Genomic DNA, 18495 nt, shown 5'->3' with positions numbered 1-18495 from the left:
CCTCTGAGCCCTCTGAAGAACCTCCCCTCCTTTCCATTGAACCCATCCCCCTTTGTCCCATCATCTCCCCCCATGAAGAGCTCCTTTCCCTCCAGAGCAGAAGCCATTTCCTATGGGCATTTCACAGCCTGCACAGATACAGCCAGGCCTCCTCCTCTCTCAACAGGTGACTCTTGGAGGACTCCCCCAAAATTGACACAAACAGCACAGTAATGATGTTTTAATTGATTTATTTGATAATTGCAATAGAAACTTTGACAGTCACAGCTGATGGCAGAAGCTGTTGTCCCAGGAGGGTGATGTTGTCACAGACTGCAGGGAGGGAAGGCCACTACCATCCCCTGTATGATGGAGGTGGGGGTGGTGGCCGGGGGGGTGGCATCCAGGTAGAATATCTAGATGTTTAAAACCACTGGTCCCATCCGAGAGCATATGATCGATCATAGGCAGAACAGCGAGCTTTCTGCTTCCTTGCGGCGCCTGCAGAGATGGGAGCTGCTGAGGGCAATGGAAGAATCCCCCGATCTTCTTCCTCTCAGAGCAGCACTGGAATAAAGAGCATGCTGGGATGGGGGTGGGAGAGCTACTCACTGGCGTTTCTGCCTCTTCCGCCACCAGTTGAAAATGTAGCCGCAGATTACTAACAGCAGCGCCGTAACAAAAACCATAAAGGCGCCTTTCAAACAGAACATAGGGATCTCTCTCTCGGGGACCCCATTGGTGGCTTCTTCATCAGCTGTACCTGAAAGAACACCTGTGGTCAATGCTGCGCCTCATGCCCAGCAGGCGATCTCAGCAGAGCTCTGAGTTTGCCATAAAATGTTCCGGGAGGCCACAAAAAGGAAATGCAACAACAGAAGCTCTGACCGTCAGCCACAGAGCTCTGCACGGCCTTCACCTTCGGCGCAAGCTGCTCTCATTTCCTTCGTGTCCTCAGGGAAGGTGTAGATGGGCTGCGTGTCGCTGCTTCGCTGCTGAAGCACAGGCTCATCTACAGAATCTCCATTGATCTCTTTAGAAAGAAGGCAGCAGAGTGGGACTGTCAATATCTGCCCTTGTCAGGAGGAGGACATCCTCAGGAGGCATTACTTCTCCAAAGACATCAGTATTTTGCGTATGTATATGTCGGTCAGTTTCCCAGTTCAGGGAACTGACAGAAATAGACCCACCAGGCACTTCATTTTGTTTCATCATTGTCTTCATCCTAGGTGAAATTCTTCTCAGCTTCCCCATCTGTCTGACAGGGCCTGCACAGAACGAAGCAGGGCACGTTTCAGACACACCAGCCATTGAACTGAGCGCTCTTTGGGGAAGTCCATCCAGACAGACTACTCACCACTGGGATACCAGCGGGGCACCAGCACGTCATCCAACTTTGGCTTTGGCACGGAACTCTCTGGAAGCACTTCTACAAGAACCATGAGAGCTTTCCATCATACACTGCAATCCATATCACTGCGGAACGGCACAACTGGTGCCAGGGTGGTGCAGGGATGGGGCACATGCAGCTCTGTGCTCTCACTTACCCATACCATCCACTCTAGGTTCTGCTGCAGGAGGCGGCTGAGATTCTGCATCCCATTCACCTCCACTCACACCTGTAACCAAACAGAACAGAGCAGCTCGTCTCAAACACGTTCATCTCCATCTTCAGATGGGAACAACAGGGGATGACTACACGGCACCCTTCTCTCCGTTCCACACAGCAGCATCTCCGCCATAGCTGCTGGGTGCCTGCAGTGGCACCGTGCTGAGGCACAATAATCCCCGTGTGGAGCTTTTTGGAGACAGGGAGGAGAAGGGGACGGAAAGGGAATAGAGGAAAAGAAGAGGGGGAGCCCCCCAAGGCTGTGTGCTTGCAATCACCTCTGGGTTCCACCTCAGGAACAGAAGCACCATCCGACCAGGGAACCGCATTAAATGAACCCGGGTAATTATCTACAATAAGAAACAGAGGAGAGAAAATTCCATTAAACGTGTGCAATGCCATCTTGTTCCACATAGAGCGGCATTTGGCCATTCAGGCCCTTCTTACTGCAGGTCTTTGATGGGCACAAAGGAAGGAGATGCTACAGTGCAGGAGGAAAAACCTGACTGGCTCTTCCCCTGCCCAGCACGTCCCCCATGCAATGGCTATGGGGACACAGCCTGATTTCTTGCCCCCCATTCTGCTCAGCTTTGCCACCCACCTGGTCCTGGTTCTTGCCATTCAGCATCATTGACTTTCCAAAACACTGTGGCCAAAAGGAGGAGGATGATGAGACGGGCAGAGGCCATAGCTCTCCACACTAATCTCACGCTGTCTCCACCACGATCGCAGCCACAGCAAATGCCGGTGATGGGGCAGGAACCGAGCAGTGCATGTAACACCAGGGGTAACATCACAGAGGGGCAATGTGAGCTCAGAGGAGAGGGGCTGACCTCAGCGGTGACGGAATCCCCGCTGCCACTTTCGATCTGCCACGGCAGGTAAGGCAGCAGGCTCCTCCTGCTCCTCCACTGCGACCCTCCAAGTGATCCCAGTGCCCCAGATCTCACCCCAGTCTCTATTTGGGCATTTCCCCACAGAGAGAATTCCTCAGTTGATGGTGACGGAGATTCTGACACTTGACGCTGCTTTATTTGCATCCTTTTTCACTCCACCGGACACTGCTGTGATGAATTCCACCAACAGCAGAGCAGTGGAGGTGCCACTGCAACTTGTCTCTGTCCCCACTGTCACCTTCGTGGGACCTCAGGCCTCTGCCCAGCCATGGGTAAGAGGGGTCCAGAGACAGGCAGCGCAGCTGCCTCCTGGGGCGATGCCCCCAGATGTGCTCCAGCTGCCACCTGGGGGGCTGCCCCTAAATGTGGCCCAGCTGCCACCTGGGGGGCTACCCCCAAACATGGTCCAGCTGCCAGCTGGGTTACAGCCCCAAACTGTCATCCAGATCCTACCTGGGGGGCTGCCCACTAACGTGGCCCAGCTGCCACCTGGGGGGCAGCCCCAAAGTTTGGTCCAGCTCCTACCTGGGGGGCAGCCCCAGACTGTCATCCAGCTGCCACCTGCGGGGATGCCCCTAAATGTGACCCAGCTGCCACCTGGGGGGCTGCCCCCAAACATCGTCCAGCTCCCACCTGGGGGGCTGCCATTAAATGTGGCCCAGCTGCCACGTGGGGGGCAGCCCCCAAACGTCCAGCTGCCACCTGGGGTCGTCCCCATGGTTGTGGGTCAGCTCCCAGCTGAGGGGCAGGAGTTACCCCTCCTGCTGCTCCTCCCTGGGGGGATGAAGCCGGGCATGCCTCCCCCAAATGCCCCTGCCCAACACTGGCAACATCCCCAGCGGGCAGGGACACTGCAGCCCCAGCAGCCGATGGGGCTGCGGCCTGGGGCCAGGCTGCATGGGAAACCCCCACAGCCTGCAGGCAGCTGCCCACTGCAGACCCCCAGCCGCCCTCACAAAAAGGTCCGCAAAGCACCACCACGGCAGCATCAGGTGATCACCATGCGCTGCTCCCTGCGCACCCGCCGGGCACAGGAAGGTCAGCCGCTCGGAGATGCTGTGGTGCGCAAAGAGGACCAGAAGAACTCAGCACCCACCGACGTGAGCCCCAAACCCACCACGGCTCAACTCACCTGCAGCACCGCAGCACCAGGATCAGGTGGTGAGTTTGGGGGCTGCAGGGTGGGTTGCAGGCTGTCCGCACCGGGTGGCTGTGGGAAAGCTGGCATTGCCACAAGCTGGCATTGCCCCAATGAGGATGTTCTTGCTTTTCCAGCAGCGACAACAAGCTCAGACATCCCGGAGGACATCAACGAACTCCTGACATCGATGAACAGCTGTGAGTCTGGGGGCTATAGAGCTCAAAGGGGGGTGTTGGCACTGAGTGGCTGTGGGAAGGCTGGTGTTGACCCACTGGGTTCTTGCTTTTCCAGCAGCAGCAGCCAACACTGAGATCCAGGATGACATCTCCGACATGGATGATCTGCTCATGTGGCTCAACAGAGGTGAGTTTGGAGGTTTCAGAGCTGCTGGGGGGGGGGGGGGGGTGTCTGCAACTAGTGGCTTTGGGAAGGCTGTGATCATCATCTGGGGATGTTCTTGGCTTTTCAGAAGTGGCGAGTCTTCAGGAGGTCCCCCAGCAGAACCAGGACCTGGACAGCCAGAGCAGGGCAGAGCTGCTGCATTGTATTAATCCCACGCAGCCACCAAGCCCAGCTGTCCCCAGCCCAACTGAGCTGCATGCGCCGACAGCCCTGTGCAATGGCAGCATCCAGGCCACAAAGAGGAAGCTGCCTCAGGGCCAGGATGCTCCAGACCCAAAGCGCCGGCGCTAGGAGAAGCTGGAAACAGCCCATGTGGTGCAGCAGGAGACACGGCCATAGCCAACAGTTAAGGATCCCTGTAGCCCTGGGCTCCTCGCCGGCTCCTGCAGCAGCAGCGCTCCAGGGGCTCCAACATCAGCCCCAGCCCTACACCTCCAAACCTGGGCTGTCCACCAACAACACCTTGGACTTTGACTCTATTAGATTGTTATTTTATGGTACTTTATGTTGGTTTATTTTATGTTATTTTATGTTAAATTCTGTTATGTTAAACTCTGTTACTTTCTGTTAAATTACATTAAATTAATTTAAACTATTAAATGCTTCGTACCATGAGAGCTTTCCATCATACACTGCAATCTGTGTCACTGCGGAACGGTGCAACTGGTGCCAGGGGATGGTGCAGGGATGGGGCACATGTAAGGAAATGATGTTTTAATTTATTTCTTTGATAACTGCAATAGAAACCCTGACAGCCACAGCTGATTGCAGAAGCTGTTGTCCCAGGAGAGTGATGCGGTCACCAACTTCAGGGAGGGAAGGCCGTAACCATCCCCTATAGGATGGAGGTGGGGGTGGGGGTGGAGATGGCGGTCGGCGGGGTCTTTCTGGTGGGTAGATGGGGCTGGCGGGAATGGGGGGGGGGGACGACATCCGGACAAGACGTCCTGGCAGTTGAGCCCAGTGGTGAATTCCAACATCAGCAGAGCAGTGGTGGTGCCACTGCAACCCGTCCCTGTCCCCACTGTCATCTTCGTGGGACCTCAGGCCTCTGCCCAGCCATGGGTACGAGGTGTGCAGAGACAGGGAGCGCAGCTGCCACCTGGGGGGCAGCCCCAAACGTGGTCCAGTTGCCAGCTGGGTGGCTGCCACAAAGTGTGCTCCAGCAGCCACCTGGGGGCTGCCCCTAAATGTGACCCAGCTGCCACCTGTGGGGCTACCCCAAATGTGATCACAGAATCACAGAATCACAGAATTGTAGGGGTTGGAAGGGACCTCTAGAGATCATTGAGGCCAACCCCCCTGCCAAAGCAGGCTCCCTACACCATGTCACACAGGAAGGCGTCCAGGCGGGTCTTAAATATCTCCAGAGAAGGAGACTCCACCACCTCCCTGGGCAGCCTGTTCCAGTGCTCCGTCACCCTCACTGTAAAGAAGTTCTTCCGCACATTTGTGCGGAACTTCCTATGCTGTACTTTCATCCCATTACCCCTAGTCCTGTCCCCACACACTACTGAAAAGAGACCAGACTCACCACTATGGCTCCCACACCTCAGGTATTTATAAACCTGGATCAAGTCCCCTCTCAGTCTTCTTTTCTCAAGGCTAAACAGACCCAGTTCCCTAAGTCTCTCCTCATAGGGGAGATGCTCCAGGCCCTTCAGCATCTTAGTGGCCCTCCGCTGGACTCTTTCCAAGAGATCCCTGTCTTTTTTGTACTGGGAGCCCAGAACTGGACACAGTATTCCAGATGAGGCCTCACCAGGGCAGAGTAGAGGGGGAGGATCACCTCCTTCGACCTGCTGGACACGCTCTTTTTAATACACCGCAGTATGCGATTGGCTTTTTTGGCTACAAGGGCACACTGCTGGCTCATGGTTAATCTGTCGTCCACCAGGACGCACAGGTCCCTCTCAGCAGAGCTCCTCTCCAGCAGGTCTTCCCCCAGCCTGTACTGGTGCATGCAATTATTTCTACCCAGGTGCAAGACTCTACACTTGCTTTTGTTAAACCTCATCCGGTTTCTTACTGCCCAGCTCTCCAGCCTGTCCAGGTCTCGCTGAATGGCAGCACAGCCTTCAGGCGTGTCAGCCAATCCTCTCAACTTCGTGTCATCAGCAAACTTGCTGAGGGTGGTCACTATCCCTTCATCAAGGTTGTTGATGAAGATGTTGAACAAGACCGGACCCAGCACAGACCCCTGAGGGACGCCACTAGTTACAGGCCTCCAGCCAGACACTGCACCGCCAACAACAACCCTCTGCACTCTGCCAGTCAGCCAATTCACAACCCACTTCACCGTCCACTCATCTATCCCATACTTCCTCAGCTTTGTTATAAGGATGTCATGGGGGACAGTATCAAAAGCCTTACTGAACTCAAGGTAGACTACAACTACCGCCCTCCCCCTGTCCACCCAGCTAGTGACATCTTCATAAAAGGCCACCAGGTTGGTCAAGCACGACCTACCCTTGGTGAACCCATGCTGAGTACTCATGATAACCTCCTTATCACCCAGTTGTCTGGAGATGGCATCCAGCACAAGCTGTTCCATCACCTTCCCTGGGACAGAGGTGAGGCTGACTGGCCTATAGTTACCCGGGTCTTCCTTCTTGCCCTTTTTGAAGACTGGAGTGACACTGGTCGTCCTCCAGTCTTCAGGCACCTCCCCAGTTCTCCAAGACCTCTGAAAGATTACAGAGAGTGGCTCAGCAATGACTTCCGCCAGCTCTCTCAGCACCCGCGGATGCACCCCATCAGGTCCCATGGATTTATGGACCTTAATGTTTCCTAGGCACTCACGGACCACCTCTTCCCTGACTAAAGGGAAATCTCCCATTCCCCAGACTCTCTCATCAACCTTCAGGGTCCGGGATTCCTGAGGGAGAGCCCTTTCACTAAAGACAGAAGCAAAGAAGGCATTCAGTATTTCCACATTCTCAGCATCCCCTGTTACCAGAGCGCCCCCCTCACTTAGTATGGGGCCCACATTCTCCCTAGCCTTCCTTTTGCTGTTAACGTATTTAAAAAAGCCTTTTTTATTATTCTTTATCTCCTTAGCTAGATTCAACTCCAGGTGGGCTTTGGCCTTCCTGGTTGCATCTCTGCAGTCCCTGACTACATTCTTGTATTGTTCCCAAGTGGCCAGACCCTTCTTCCACATATCATGTACTTTCTTCTTTCCGCGGAGCTTGCACATGAGCTCCTTACTCATCCACGCAGGTCTCCTTGCATCTTTTCCCAATTTCTTAGTCACAGGGATGCACCGATCCTGAGCTTGGAAGAAGAGCCGTTTAAACGCTAACCAGCTCTCACAGGCCCCCTTGCCTTCTAGCACCCTGGCCCACGGGATAGCCCCAAGTAGGTCCCGAAGGAGATCAAAGTTGGCTCTCCTGAAGTCCAGGGTAGCAATCCTACTTTTTGCTTTGCTTCCTCCACTCAGGATCTCGAACTCCACCATCTCATGGTCACTACATCCCAAGCTGCCCACAACTTTTACTTCCTTAACAAGTCCTTCCTTATTGGTGAGAATAAGGTCCAGCAATGCCCCACCCCGCGTCGGTTCCTCTACCACCTGCATGAGGAAGTTATCTTCAATGCACTGCAAGAATTGTCTGGACCGTGAATGCCTGGCTGTGTTGGTCGTCCAGCAAATATCTGGATAATTGAAATCCCCCATATGTACCAGTGCCTGGGAGCGTGCCGCTATTTCTAGTTGCTTATGGAAGGCCTCAACAACCTCCTCCTCCTGATCAGGAAGCCTGTAGTACACACCCACAACAGTGTCCCCTTTGCCAGACTGGCCCTTGATTCTCACCCACAAGCTCTCAACTTCTACATTACTCTTGCCCAGGTGGAGTTCAATACATTCTAGCTGCTCTCTCACATAAAGAGCAACTCCACCACCCCGCCTTGCCAGCCAATCTTTCCTAAAAAGCACATAGCCCTCCATGACAACATTCCAGTCATGCGAGCTATCCCACCACGTCTCCGTGATCGCAATGAGATCATGGCCACTTGACCGCACACAGAGCTCCAATTCTTCCTGTTTATTCCCCATGCTTCGCACGTTGGTATACAGGCACTTGAGAGAGGCAGCATCTCCCCACCCCTCTCCATGCCTTTTAACTCCATTGTCTGCACTATTGTCTGCACCAGCTGCAATGTGGGGGGCAGCTTCCAACGTTGTCCAGCTGCCACCTGGGGTTGTCCCCATGGTTGTGGGTCAGCTCCCAGCTGATGGCCAGGAGTAACCCCTCCTGCTGCTCCTCCCTGGGGGGATGAAGCCGGGCATGCCTCCCCCAAATGCCCTTGCCCAACACTGGCAACATCCCCAGCAGGCAGGGACACTGCAGCCCCAGCAGCCGATGGGGCTGCGGCCTGGGGCCGTGTTGCATGGGAAGCCTCCACAGCCTGCAGGCAGCTGCCCACTGCAGACCCCCAGCCGCCCTCACAAAAAGGTCCGCAAAGCACCACGGCAGCATCAGTGCTTCACCTCTTGCTCAGCAGGCGATCTCAGCAGAGCTCTGCCACAACAGAAGCTCCGACCGTCAGCCACAGAGCTCTGCACAGCCTTCACCTGCGGTGCCAGCTGCTCTCATTTCCTCTGTGCCCTCATGGAAGGTGTAGATGGGCTGCGTGCGGCTGCTGCCCTGCTGAAATACGGGCTTGTCTACGGAATCTGCATTGATCTCTTTAGAAAGAAGGCAGCAGAGTGGGACTGTAATTAAAAAAAGGGACTGCCCTTGTCAGCAGGAGGACATCCTCAGGAGGCATTACTTCTCCAAAAGCATTGGCATTTTCCACGCATGTATGTAGGTCAGTTTCTCAATTCAGGTAACTGACAGAAATAGACCCACCAGGCACTTCATTTTGTCTCATCATCATCCTCATCCTTGGTGAAAATCTTGCCAGCTTCCCCATCCGTCTGACAGGGCCTGCACAGAACGAAGCAGGGCACGTTTCAGACACACCACGCATTGAACTGAGCGCTCTTTGGGCAAGTCCTTCTAGACAAACTATCCACCATTGGGATAGCAGCAGAATTTGACTGTCAATATCTGCCCTTGTCAGGAGGAGGACATCCTCAGGAGTCATTACTTCTCCAAAGGCATCGGTGGGTTGGAAGGTTCTAAGAAGGACATTGCTGCCGTTCTCTCCTGCTTGGAGAAGGAGCAGTCTTTACCCTGCCCCATCGATCTGCTCCACTCGGTGCGGTGGGACTCTCACTGCTGCCCGATCCCACAGAGCCATGCACAAGGCGGGGGAATTAACAACGTGGGGTTTGAGCCCAAGGGCGCTTAAAGCGGCTGGGGAGGAGAAACAGATGGAGACGCTTCAAGAGGGGCTGTGGGTCTCGATTTGGAGCCGTTGGGGGCCGTGGGAGGGGCAGCAGCTCTGCCTTTCTGCACTGAGTCCGGACACAAAATGGCGGCGGCCCCCACAGCTGCACCCGCAACGGCCCAACGGCTCCGGACAAGACGGGGCGAGTCGCGCCATCCTCTGAGGCACCGCCCTCATCTCGTCACCTGTTCCGCTCCGTGCGGGGCTTTCACTCCTCACAACGGGACGACTCTGGTTCGGGGGGTGCAGAGCAGTTGGGAGCGGCCAATGGACAGGGAGCACGGTCACAAGGGGGAGGGATCTCATCCCAAGACAGGGGAGGAAAGAAATGAACTGTCTGGCCCCATCCAGTCAGTCCCGTCTGACCAGAGATGGGGAGCTGTGGGGGAGCGAAGGCGATCGCCCAAACCCAGCGATGGGACCGAGATTCATGAAGCAATGTGAGGGTTGGGGCTTAAGGAGCGAGGCTGGACCATTTTCCCGATGGTTGTTAGACAGGAGGGGCCGGTGTGGAGCTCTTGGACCCAAAGCAGTCACTGGGCTGGCAGAAGTGATTGAGAAAAGGGGGTTGAGATCCCCAGTGACAATGAGTGTCTTTGAGGCGCTCATGGCTCCGTGTCCTCTACTCCCATATGACACTGAGACACTCATGAGAGTTGTTCTCGATCCAGTTCAGTTTACTGTGTGGAAGGAAGAGTCCGTCTGTCTGCACTGCGGGCTGTGGCTGATTCCATGAGGCACCTGCAGAGATGGGAGCTGCTGAGGGCAATGGAAGAATCTCCCGATCTTCTTCCTCCTGGAGCAGCGCTGGAATAAAGAGTGTGCTGGGATGGGGGAGCAACTCAATGGTGTTTCTGCCTCCAAGGCTGGATGCAAATACAGCATGCTATTATTGCCAGCAGCACGGGAACAAACACATAATGCCTTTCAAACAGTGTGTGGGGACATCTCTCACGAGGACCCCATTGGTGGCTCCTTTATCACCTGCACCTGAAGGAACAACACTGGTCAGTGCTTCACCTCGTGCCCAGCAGGCGATCTCAGCAGAGCTCTGCCACAACAGAAGCTCTGATTGTCAGTCACAGAGCTCTGCACGGCCTTCACCTGCGGCACCAGCTGCTCTCATGTCCTCTGAGCCCTCTGAAGAACCTCCCCTCCTTTCCATTGAACCCATCCCCCTTTGTCCCATCATCTCCCCCCATGAGGAGCTCCTTTCCCTCCAGAGCAGAAGCCATTTCCTATGGGCATTTCACAGCCTGCACAGATACAGCCAGGCCTCCTCCTCTCTCAACAGGTGACTCTTGGAGGACTCCCCCAAAATTGACACAAACAGCACAGTAATGATGTTTTAATTGATTTATTTGATAATTGCAATAGAAACCCTGACAGTCACAGCTGATGGCAGAAGCTGTTGTCCCAGGAGGGTGATGTTGTCACAGACTGCAGGGAGGGAAGGCCACTACCATCCCCTGTATGATGGAGGTGGGGGTGGTGGCCGGGGGGGTGGCATCCAGGTAGAATATCTAGATGTTTAAAACCACTGGTCCCATCCGAGAGCATATGATTGATCATAGGCAGAACAGCGAGCTTTCTGCTTCCATGAGGCGCCTGCAGAGATGGGAGCTGCTGAGGGCAATGGAAGAATCCCCCGATCTTCTTCCTCTCAGAGCAGCACTGGAATAAAGAGCGTGCTGGGATGGGGGTGGGAGAGCTACTCACTGGTGTTACTTGCTCTTCCGCCACCAGTTGCAAATGTAGCCGCAGATTACTAACAGCAGCGCCGTAACCAAAACCATAAAGGCGCCTTTCAAACAGAACATAGGGATCTCTCTCTGGGGGACTCCATAGGTGGCTTCTTCATCAGCTGTACCTGAAAGAACACCTGTGGTCAATGCTGCGCCTCGTGCCCAGCAGGCGATCTCAGCAGAGCTCTGAGTTTGCCATAAAATGTTCTGGGAGGCCACAAAAAGGAAACGCAACAACAGAAGCTCCGACCGTCAGCCACAGAGCTCTGCACGGCCTTCACCTTCGGCGCAAGCTGCTCTCATTTCCTTCGTGTCCTCAGGGAAGGTGTAGATGGGCTGCGTGCGGCTGCTGCCCTGCTGAAGCACAGGCTCATCTACAGAATCTCCATTGATCTCTTTAGAAAGAAGGCAGCAGAGTGGGACTGTCAATATCTGCCCTTGTCAGGAGGAGGACATCCTCAGGAGGCATTACTTCTCCAAAGGCATCAGTATTTTGCGTATGTATATGTTGGTCAGTTTCCCAGTTCAGGGAACTGACAGAAATAGACCCACCAGGCACTTCATTTTGTTTCATCATTGTCTTCATCCTAGGTGAAATTCTTCTCAGCTTCCCCATCTGTCTGACAGGGCCTGCACAGAACGAAGCAGGGCACGTTTCAGACACACCAGCCATTGAACTGAGCGCTCTTTGGGGAAGTCCATCCAGACAGACTACTCACCACTGGGATACCAGCGGGGCACCAGCACGTCATCCAACTTCGGCTTTGGCACGGAACTCTCTGGAGGCACTTCTACAAGAACCATGAGAGCTTTCCATCATACACTGCAATCCATATCACTGCGGAACGGCACAACTGGTGCCAGGGTGGTGCAGGGACGGGGCACATGCAGCTCTGTGCTCTCACTTACCCATACCATCCACTCTAGGTTCTGCTGCAGGAGGCGGCTGAGATTCTGCATCCCATTCACCTCCACTCACACCTGTAACCAAACAGAACAGAGCAGCTCGTGTCAAACACGTCCATCTCCATCTTCAGATGGGAACAACAGGGGATGACTACACAGCACCCTTCTCTCCGTTCCACACAGCAGCATCTCCGCCATAGCTGCTGGGTGCCTGCAGTGGCACCGTGCTGAGGCACAATAATCCCCGTATGGAGCTTTTTGGAGACAGGGAGGAGAAGGGGACGGAAAGGGAATAGAGGAAAAGAAGAGGGGGAGGCCCCAAGGCTGTGCGCTTGCAATCACCTCTGGGTTCCACCTCAGGAACAGAAGCACCATCCGACCAGGGAACTGCGTTAAATGAACCCGGGTAATTATCTGCAATAAGAAACAGAGGAGAGAAAATTCCATTAAACGTGTGCTATGCCATCTTGTTCCACATGGAGCGGCATTTGGCCATTCAGGCCCTTCTTACTGCAGGTCTTTGATGGGCACAAAGGAAGGAGATGCTACAGCGCAGGAGGAAAAACCTGCCTGGCTCTTCCCCTGCCCAGCACGTCCCCCATGCAATGGCCATGGGGACACAGCCTGATTTCTTGCCCCCCATTCTGCTCAGCTTTGCCACCCACCTGGTCCTGGTTCTTGCCATTCAGCATCATTGACTTTCCAAAACACTGTGGCCAAAAGGAGGAGGATGATGAGACGGGCAGAGGCCATAGCTCTCCACACTAATCTAACGCTGTCTCCACCACGATCGCAGCCACAGCAAATGCCGGTGATGGGGCAGGAACCGAGCAGTGCATGTGACACCAGGGGTAACGTCACAGAGGGGCACTGTGAGCTCAGAGGAGAGGGGCTGACCTCAGCGGTGACGGAATCCCCGCTGCCACTTTCGATCTGCCACGGCAGGTAAGGCAGCAGGCTCCTCCTGCTCCTCCACTGCGACCCTCCAAGTGATCCCAGTGCCCCAGATCTCACCCCAGTCTCTATTTGGGCATTTCCCCACAGAGAGAATTCCTCAGTTGATGGTGACGGAGATTCCGACACTTGACGCTGCTTTATTTGCATCCTTTTTCACTCCACCGGACACTGCTGTGATGAATTCCACCAACAGCAGAGCAGTGGAGGTGCCACTGCAACTTGTCTCTGTCCCCACTGTCACCTTCGTGGGACCTCAGGCCTCTGCCCAGCCATGGGTAAGAGGGGTCCAGAGACAGGGAGCGCAGCTGCCTCCTGGGGCGATGCCCCCAAATGTGCTCCAGCTGCCACCTGGGGGGCTACCCCTAAACATGGTCCAGCTGCCAGCTGGGTTACAGCCCCAAACTGTCATCCAGATCCTACCTGGGGGGCTGCCCACTAACGTGGCCCAGCTGCCACCTGGGGGGCAGCCCCAAAGTGTGGTCCAGCTCCTACCTGGGGGGCAGCCCCAGACTGTCATCCAGCTGCCACCTGCGGGGATGCCCCTAAATGTGACCCAGCTGCCACCTGGGGGGCTGCCCCCAAACATCGTCCAGCTCCCACCTGGGGGGCTGCCATTAAATGTGGCCCAGCTGCCACGTGGGGGGCAGCCCCCAAACGTCCAGCTGCCACCTGGGGTCGTCCCCATTGTTGTGGGTCAGCTCCCAGCTGAGGGGCAGGAGTTACCCCTCCTGCTGCTCCTCCCTGGGGGGATGAAGCCGGGCATGCCTCCACCAAATGCCCTTGCCCAATACTGGCAACATGCCCAGTGGGCAGGGACACTGCAGCCCCAGCAGCTGATGGGGCTGCGGCCTGGGGCCAGGCTGCATGGGAAGCCCCCACAGCCTGCAGGCAGCTGCCCACTGCAGACCCCCAGCCGCCCTCACAAAAAGGTCCGCAAAGCACCACGGCAGCATCAGGTGATCACCATGCGCTGCTCCCTGCGCACCCGCCGGGCACAGGAAGGTCAGCCGCTCGGAGATGCTGTGGTGCGCAAAGAGGACCAGAAGAACTCAGCACCCACCGACGTGAGCCCCAAACCCACCACGGCTCAACTCACCTGCAGCACCGCAGCACCAGGATCAGGTGGTGAGTTTGGGGGCTGCAGGGTGGGTTGCAGGCTGTCCGCACCGGGTGGCTGTGGGAAAGCTGGCATTGCCACAAGCTGGCATTGCCCCAATGAGGATGTTCTTGCTTTTCCAGCAGCGACAACAAGCTCAGACATCCCGGAGGACATCAACAAACTCCTGACATCGATGAACAGCTGTGAGTCTGGGGGCTGTAGAGCTCGAAGGGAGGTGTTGGCACTGAGTGGCTGTGGGAAGGCTGGTGTTGACCCACTGGGGATGTTCTTGCTTTTCCAGCAGCAGCAGCCAACACTGAGATCCAGGATGACATCTCTGACATGGATGATCTGCTCACGTGGCTCAACAGAGGTGAGTTTGGAGGCTTCAGAGCTGCTGGGGGGCGGGGGGGTGTCTGCACCGAGTGGCTGTGGGAAGGCTGTGATCATCATCTGGGGATGTTCTTGGCTTTTCAGAAGTGGCGAGTCTTCAGGAGGTCCCCCAGCAGAACCAGGACCTGGACAGCCAGAGCAGGGCAGAGCTGCTGCATTGTATTAATGCCACGCAGCCACCAAACCCAGCTGTCCCCAGCCCAACTGAGCTGCATGCGCCGACAGCCCTGTGCAATGGCAGCATCCAGGCCACAAAGAGGAAGCTGCCTCAGGGCCAGGATGCTCCAGACCCAAAGCGCCGGCGCTAGGAGAAGCTGGAAACAGCCCATGTGGTGCAGCAGGAGACACGGCCATAGCCAACAGTTAAGGATCCCTGTAGCCCTGGGCTCCTCGCCGGCTCCTGCAGCAGCAGCGCTCCAGGGGCTCCAACATCAGCCCCAGCCCTACACCTCCAAACCTGGGCTGTCCACCAACAACACCTTGGACTCTATTTTATTATGTTATTTTATGATATTTTATATTGGTTTCTATTACATTAAATTCTGTTGTGTTAAACTATGTTACTTTACGTTTAATTCTGTTATGTTAAACTGTGTTACTTTCTGTTAAATTACATTTAATTAAATTAATTAAATTAAATGCTTCGTATTCACTTGGCTACACCTGTACTCCTTCCTGCAGCACCGAAGCCCCCCCAGACCCCAACACCCACCTCCAGGGATGCTGGTTGTGGTTGCATTGAGCCATGAGCTGCAGCTCCTCACTGATGTCGTGCATCAATTCTGCTGCTTCCAATGCCCCCATCGCCTTGTTTTGTGCCTGGGGAAGGAGATGGTCATACACTGAGTGTTGACCTGGTGGCACTGGGAGGTTAAAGATGGACACAGACAGCGCTGGGGGGCACTGATTTTGCACACGGAGGTTGATGCTGATACTGGGAGGCAATAGGAGCAGCAGGGGGCACTGGGGAGCTTTGGGCAGCACTGGGGGGGTTCAGGCAGTATCAGGCAGCAGGTTTTAACCTCATTAATGCCCTCCAACATCAGCCCCAAGGCAGTGAAAAGCCCATTCTTTCCATGGGGGGAGGCTTTCCCCTTGGAGCTGATACCCCTCAGTGCTGCTCAGCTCCCCCCTGGGTGTGATGCATCCCCAGCCCGATGGGGTCCCCTCATTTGTACCCACTAACTCACCGTAGGTGCTTTGAAGGGGCAGGGGGTGGTGGCATCACACGAGGGGAAACTGAGGCACGGGGCAGGTTGAGAGCTTCAGGGCAGAAGCTTTGGGTGAGCATCACAGCGGGACGGGGATGGTTTTCACTCTGAGTCAAAGCTGAGCGTTCCCTTCCTGGAACCAAAGGGTTAATGTCACCCTCCAAGTGTCCTCATCCGTGCCCCCCCCCTCCACTTCTCCTTCTCCTTTCTCCCCCTCTGGCTTTTGGGGGATCTCAGCCCCCCATTTCCTCCCACCCTTCTGCCCCCCCTTTTCTTGCCCCTAAATGGGGAGAGGAGCAAAGGGTCCCCCATTAAACCCCCCTCCCCCCTTCCAAGCTTCTGCTTTTTTTGCCTTTTGGGCCCCAAATGAGTCACTGGGGGATTTTTTAGGGGGGGCAGATAAGGGGGTTCTCTGATGGGATGTCAAGGGGTTGGGCACCCATAGGTGCTGCAGCAGCCCCCCCCGTCCTGCTGCTGTCCCCTATTTACAGCTGGTTCCAGATGTGGGGACTCCCAACCAACCTGGAGCAGGGTCCCCATCAGCAGAGTCATGCTGGGTACTCGGGATGTTCTATAGATCAACAAGAGGGAACTAGTGGCTCTGTTTGTCCCATTAAGTTGCCATGAATGAGGCAGAGCTCCAGGGACAAGGCACCAAGCTGGGGATCAATCCTAAGTACAACAAGGGGAAAGAAAGGAGCAGAGACCCATCAGCACCAGGACATGGGGACACGGTGACACAGTGATGTCCCCAAAGCCCCGGGGACTCTGGAAAACCCGGCCCAGTCATTCAGTGCTGAGCCCCAAAACTCCCTTAGGTTCCGGTAAGGAAAGAGTCAATGGCACACACACGAGAGCTGCCACACAAGCCACTTCTCTGAGTGGGGATGAGTCATCCTCAGCCTTCATCCCCAGCCCCATAACACACATAACACACTGCACAGCACCGCGCTGCTCCTCCCAGCACCTCCTGGAGGGATGAGTTTAGGGTCTGGGGGGGTCATGGGGCAGAATTGTCCCTATATCCCGGCTGCAGCCCACAGGGAGATGATGGGATCAGGGGGAGATTGGGATGGGATGGGATGGGATGGGAGTGCAATGGGGTGGGAGAGGATGGGATGGAGATGGAATGGAATGAGGTGGGATGGGGATGGGATGGGAATAAGGATGGGGTGGGATGGGGGTGGAGATGAGGATGGGATAATGGGAAGATGAAATGGGAATGGGGATAGGTTGGAGATAAGGATGGAATGAGAGCGAGGATGGAATGGGGATAATGGGGATGGATGGGGGTGAAGAAGAGGATGGGGGTGGAATGAGAATGGGATGCAGTGGGGATAGGAAGAAGGATGGAGATTGGATGGGATGGGATATTATGAGATGGGATGGATGGGATGGGGTGGATGGGATATTATGGGATGGGATGGATGGGATGGGGGGATCCGAAGGATGCTGCCCTGTCCAGAGCAAACCAACCCCCTGCTCCTATTGGTGTGGGAAGAGTGAGGAGCGGCACCGAGCACCTCTTTTTGGGGTCTTTATGTTTTTTGGGGGGTCTTTATGTTTTCGGGGGAGGGGTCGTGGTGATGTCAGGCGTTTGGAGCGCAGTCGCGATGACTCCACGCTTTACTCAGTGGGGCTGGCAGCTCTCCCGTGCTATTCCCGGCCATGACACGCAGCGCTGCTCGGTACCGGGATGGGGCTGGGTGGGAACTGGGAGATTTCGGGGCTGAAAGGTGGAAATGCGGCTGTTTTGTGCCCACCCCCAAAGGACGGGACATTACCCGGCCCCATTCAGCCCCATCGCTGCCCGCTTTAGCTCACCGCTGCTTTCTCGCAGCATTGTCCATGATGGACATGGAATTGAAGGACTCCAGCAAAATGACATCTACCTCATTGCAGGTGACACAGGTGGGTGAGTGACACAAAAGCTGTGTCCTTGGTTCCCAGACCCTTTATTGGTTACCTCAGTGGCTTGCAGCAACTGGAACTTTCCCCCTTTTGGAAGAGTTCACCTTGGTGGTTGTTTTGCATTGTAATTCTTTCACTTGTGCCTTATGTACAAGAATCCACGGTGGTACCGGATGATGGAGACCAGGATTCCCACGATCGTCTATTGAGAAAGCTAAACAACGTGAGTTCCTCCTGACCCATATCATCGAAAATCTCAACCATAAAAAAGAGACGTCCTCGTATTCAAGCAAATGACAACAATAAGACCATGCGTTTTGTTTTGTTGTATTTACAGTGTAATCATGAGAAGGATATGAAGAAGTAGTTTAATTCATCCACTTCTGCACTTCAGTCACGAGTGAAAGAATTACAATGCAAAACAACCACCAAGGCGAACTCTTCCAAAAGGGGGAAAGTTCCAGTTGCTGCAAGCCATCGAGGTAACCAATAGAGGGGCCCTGCCACCAGCCAGGGCAGGGAAAAGGGACAATAGAGTATACTGGGCTGTGTGGATTAGGTGGCCTGGCACATCACAATCACAGAAATATAAAGCCTTGGTGGACACTGGTGCACAATGCACCCTAATGCCCTCAAGTCACCAAGGGACACAAACAATAGATATCCATGGAGTGACTGGGGGTTCCCAAGAATTGACTATGTTGGAGGCCAAAATAAGCCTCACTGGTAAAAACTGGCAAAAACACCCTATTGTGACTGGTCCAGAGGCTCCAAGTATTTTGGGTATCGATTACCTTAGGATGGGATATTTTAAGGATCCCAAGGGGGTATTGATGGGCCTTTGGGATAGCTGCTGTTAACACAAATTATGTTAAGCAGCTGTCAGCTTTACCTGGTCTGTCA

General features: G+C 54.9%; 4 protein-coding genes across 4 annotated transcripts; 2 read left to right on the top strand and 2 right to left on the bottom strand.

Moving 5' to 3' along the window:
- Positions 1-869: 869 nt before the first annotated feature.
- LOC146753670 (uncharacterized) lies at positions 870-2314 on the bottom strand. The gene is made up of 6 exons (XM_085529411.1): positions 2190-2314; positions 1867-1938; positions 1527-1598; positions 1337-1408; positions 1170-1247; positions 870-1012 (listed from the first exon to the last, which is right to left on the bottom strand). The coding sequence occupies exons 1-6, from the start codon at positions 2275-2277 to the stop codon at positions 870-872; spliced, it is 525 nt and encodes a 174-aa protein (XP_085385537.1). The 5' UTR covers positions 2278-2314.
- A 138-nt stretch (positions 2315-2452) lies between these two features.
- LOC146753669 (uncharacterized) lies at positions 2453-4318 on the top strand. The gene is made up of 4 exons (XM_085529410.1): positions 2453-3645; positions 3760-3822; positions 3917-3988; positions 4095-4318. The coding sequence occupies exons 1-4, from the start codon at positions 2586-2588 to the stop codon at positions 4316-4318; spliced, it is 1419 nt and encodes a 472-aa protein (XP_085385536.1). The 5' UTR covers positions 2453-2585.
- Positions 4319-10657: 6339 nt separating this feature from the next.
- On the bottom strand, positions 10658-12774 carry LOC146753668 (uncharacterized). Its single transcript, XM_085530708.1, has 7 exons — positions 12687-12774; positions 12364-12435; positions 12025-12096; positions 11835-11906; positions 11668-11745; positions 11397-11510; positions 10658-11240 (listed from the first exon to the last, which is right to left on the bottom strand). Exons 1-7 carry the CDS (start codon positions 12772-12774, stop codon positions 11095-11097), a joined length of 642 nt encoding a protein of 213 aa, XP_085386834.1. The 3' UTR covers positions 10658-11094.
- Positions 12775-13054: 280 nt separating this feature from the next.
- On the top strand, positions 13055-14864 carry LOC116654333 (uncharacterized). Its single transcript, XM_085530707.1, has 3 exons — positions 13055-14280; positions 14379-14450; positions 14555-14864. The coding sequence occupies exons 1-3, from the start codon at positions 13083-13085 to the stop codon at positions 14776-14778; spliced, it is 1494 nt and encodes a 497-aa protein (XP_085386833.1). The 5' UTR covers positions 13055-13082; the 3' UTR covers positions 14779-14864.
- The last annotated feature ends 3631 nt before the right edge of the window (positions 14865-18495 follow it).

The sequence above is a fragment of the Coturnix japonica genome, chromosome Z (genome assembly GCF_054131305.1).
Source record: "Coturnix japonica strain WE chromosome Z, WE-NBRP24, whole genome shotgun sequence".
In the NCBI taxonomy this organism is placed as follows: domain Eukaryota; kingdom Metazoa; phylum Chordata; class Aves; order Galliformes; family Phasianidae; genus Coturnix; species Coturnix japonica.
Note: the sequence above shows the minus strand (reverse complement) of the source record. Positions and strands in the feature narration are given on the sequence as shown.

Bases quoted from the DNA above. Each gene is read 5' to 3' on its own strand.
- LOC146753670 (XM_085529411.1), bottom strand. From the start codon at position 2,277: ATGGCCTCTGCCCGTCTCATCATCCTCCTCCTTTTGGCCACAGTGTTT. The intron at 1,599-1,866 runs GTGATTGCAAGC...GTTTGGTTACAG, and splicing joins TCCTGAGGTGGAACCCAGAG to GTGTGAGTGGAGGTGAATGG. The intron at 1,013-1,169 runs GTGGGTCTATTT...TTCTTTCTAAAG, and splicing joins GAAACAAAATGAAGTGCCTG to AGATCAATGGAGATTCTGTA.
- LOC146753669 (XM_085529410.1), top strand. From the start codon at position 2,586: ATGGTGACGGAGATTCTGACACTTGACGCTGCTTTATTTGCATCCTTT. The intron at 3,823-3,916 runs GTGAGTCTGGGG...TTGCTTTTCCAG, and splicing joins CCTGACATCGATGAACAGCT to CAGCAGCAGCCAACACTGAG. The intron at 3,989-4,094 runs GTGAGTTTGGAG...TTGGCTTTTCAG, and splicing joins GCTCATGTGGCTCAACAGAG to AAGTGGCGAGTCTTCAGGAG.
- LOC146753668 (XM_085530708.1), bottom strand. From the start codon at position 12,774: ATGGCCTCTGCCCGTCTCATCATCCTCCTCCTTTTGGCCACAGTGTTT. The intron at 12,436-12,686 runs GTGGGTGGCAAA...TTCTTATTGCAG, and splicing joins ATGGCAAGAACCAGGACCAG to ATAATTACCCGGGTTCATTT. The intron at 11,241-11,396 runs GTGAAGGCCGTG...GTGTTCTTTCAG, and splicing joins GAGAGCAGCTTGCGCCGAAG to GTACAGCTGATGAAGAAGCC.
- LOC116654333 (XM_085530707.1), top strand. From the start codon at position 13,083: ATGGTGACGGAGATTCCGACACTTGACGCTGCTTTATTTGCATCCTTT. The intron at 14,281-14,378 runs GTGAGTCTGGGG...TTGCTTTTCCAG, and splicing joins CCTGACATCGATGAACAGCT to CAGCAGCAGCCAACACTGAG. The intron at 14,451-14,554 runs GTGAGTTTGGAG...TTGGCTTTTCAG, and splicing joins GCTCACGTGGCTCAACAGAG to AAGTGGCGAGTCTTCAGGAG.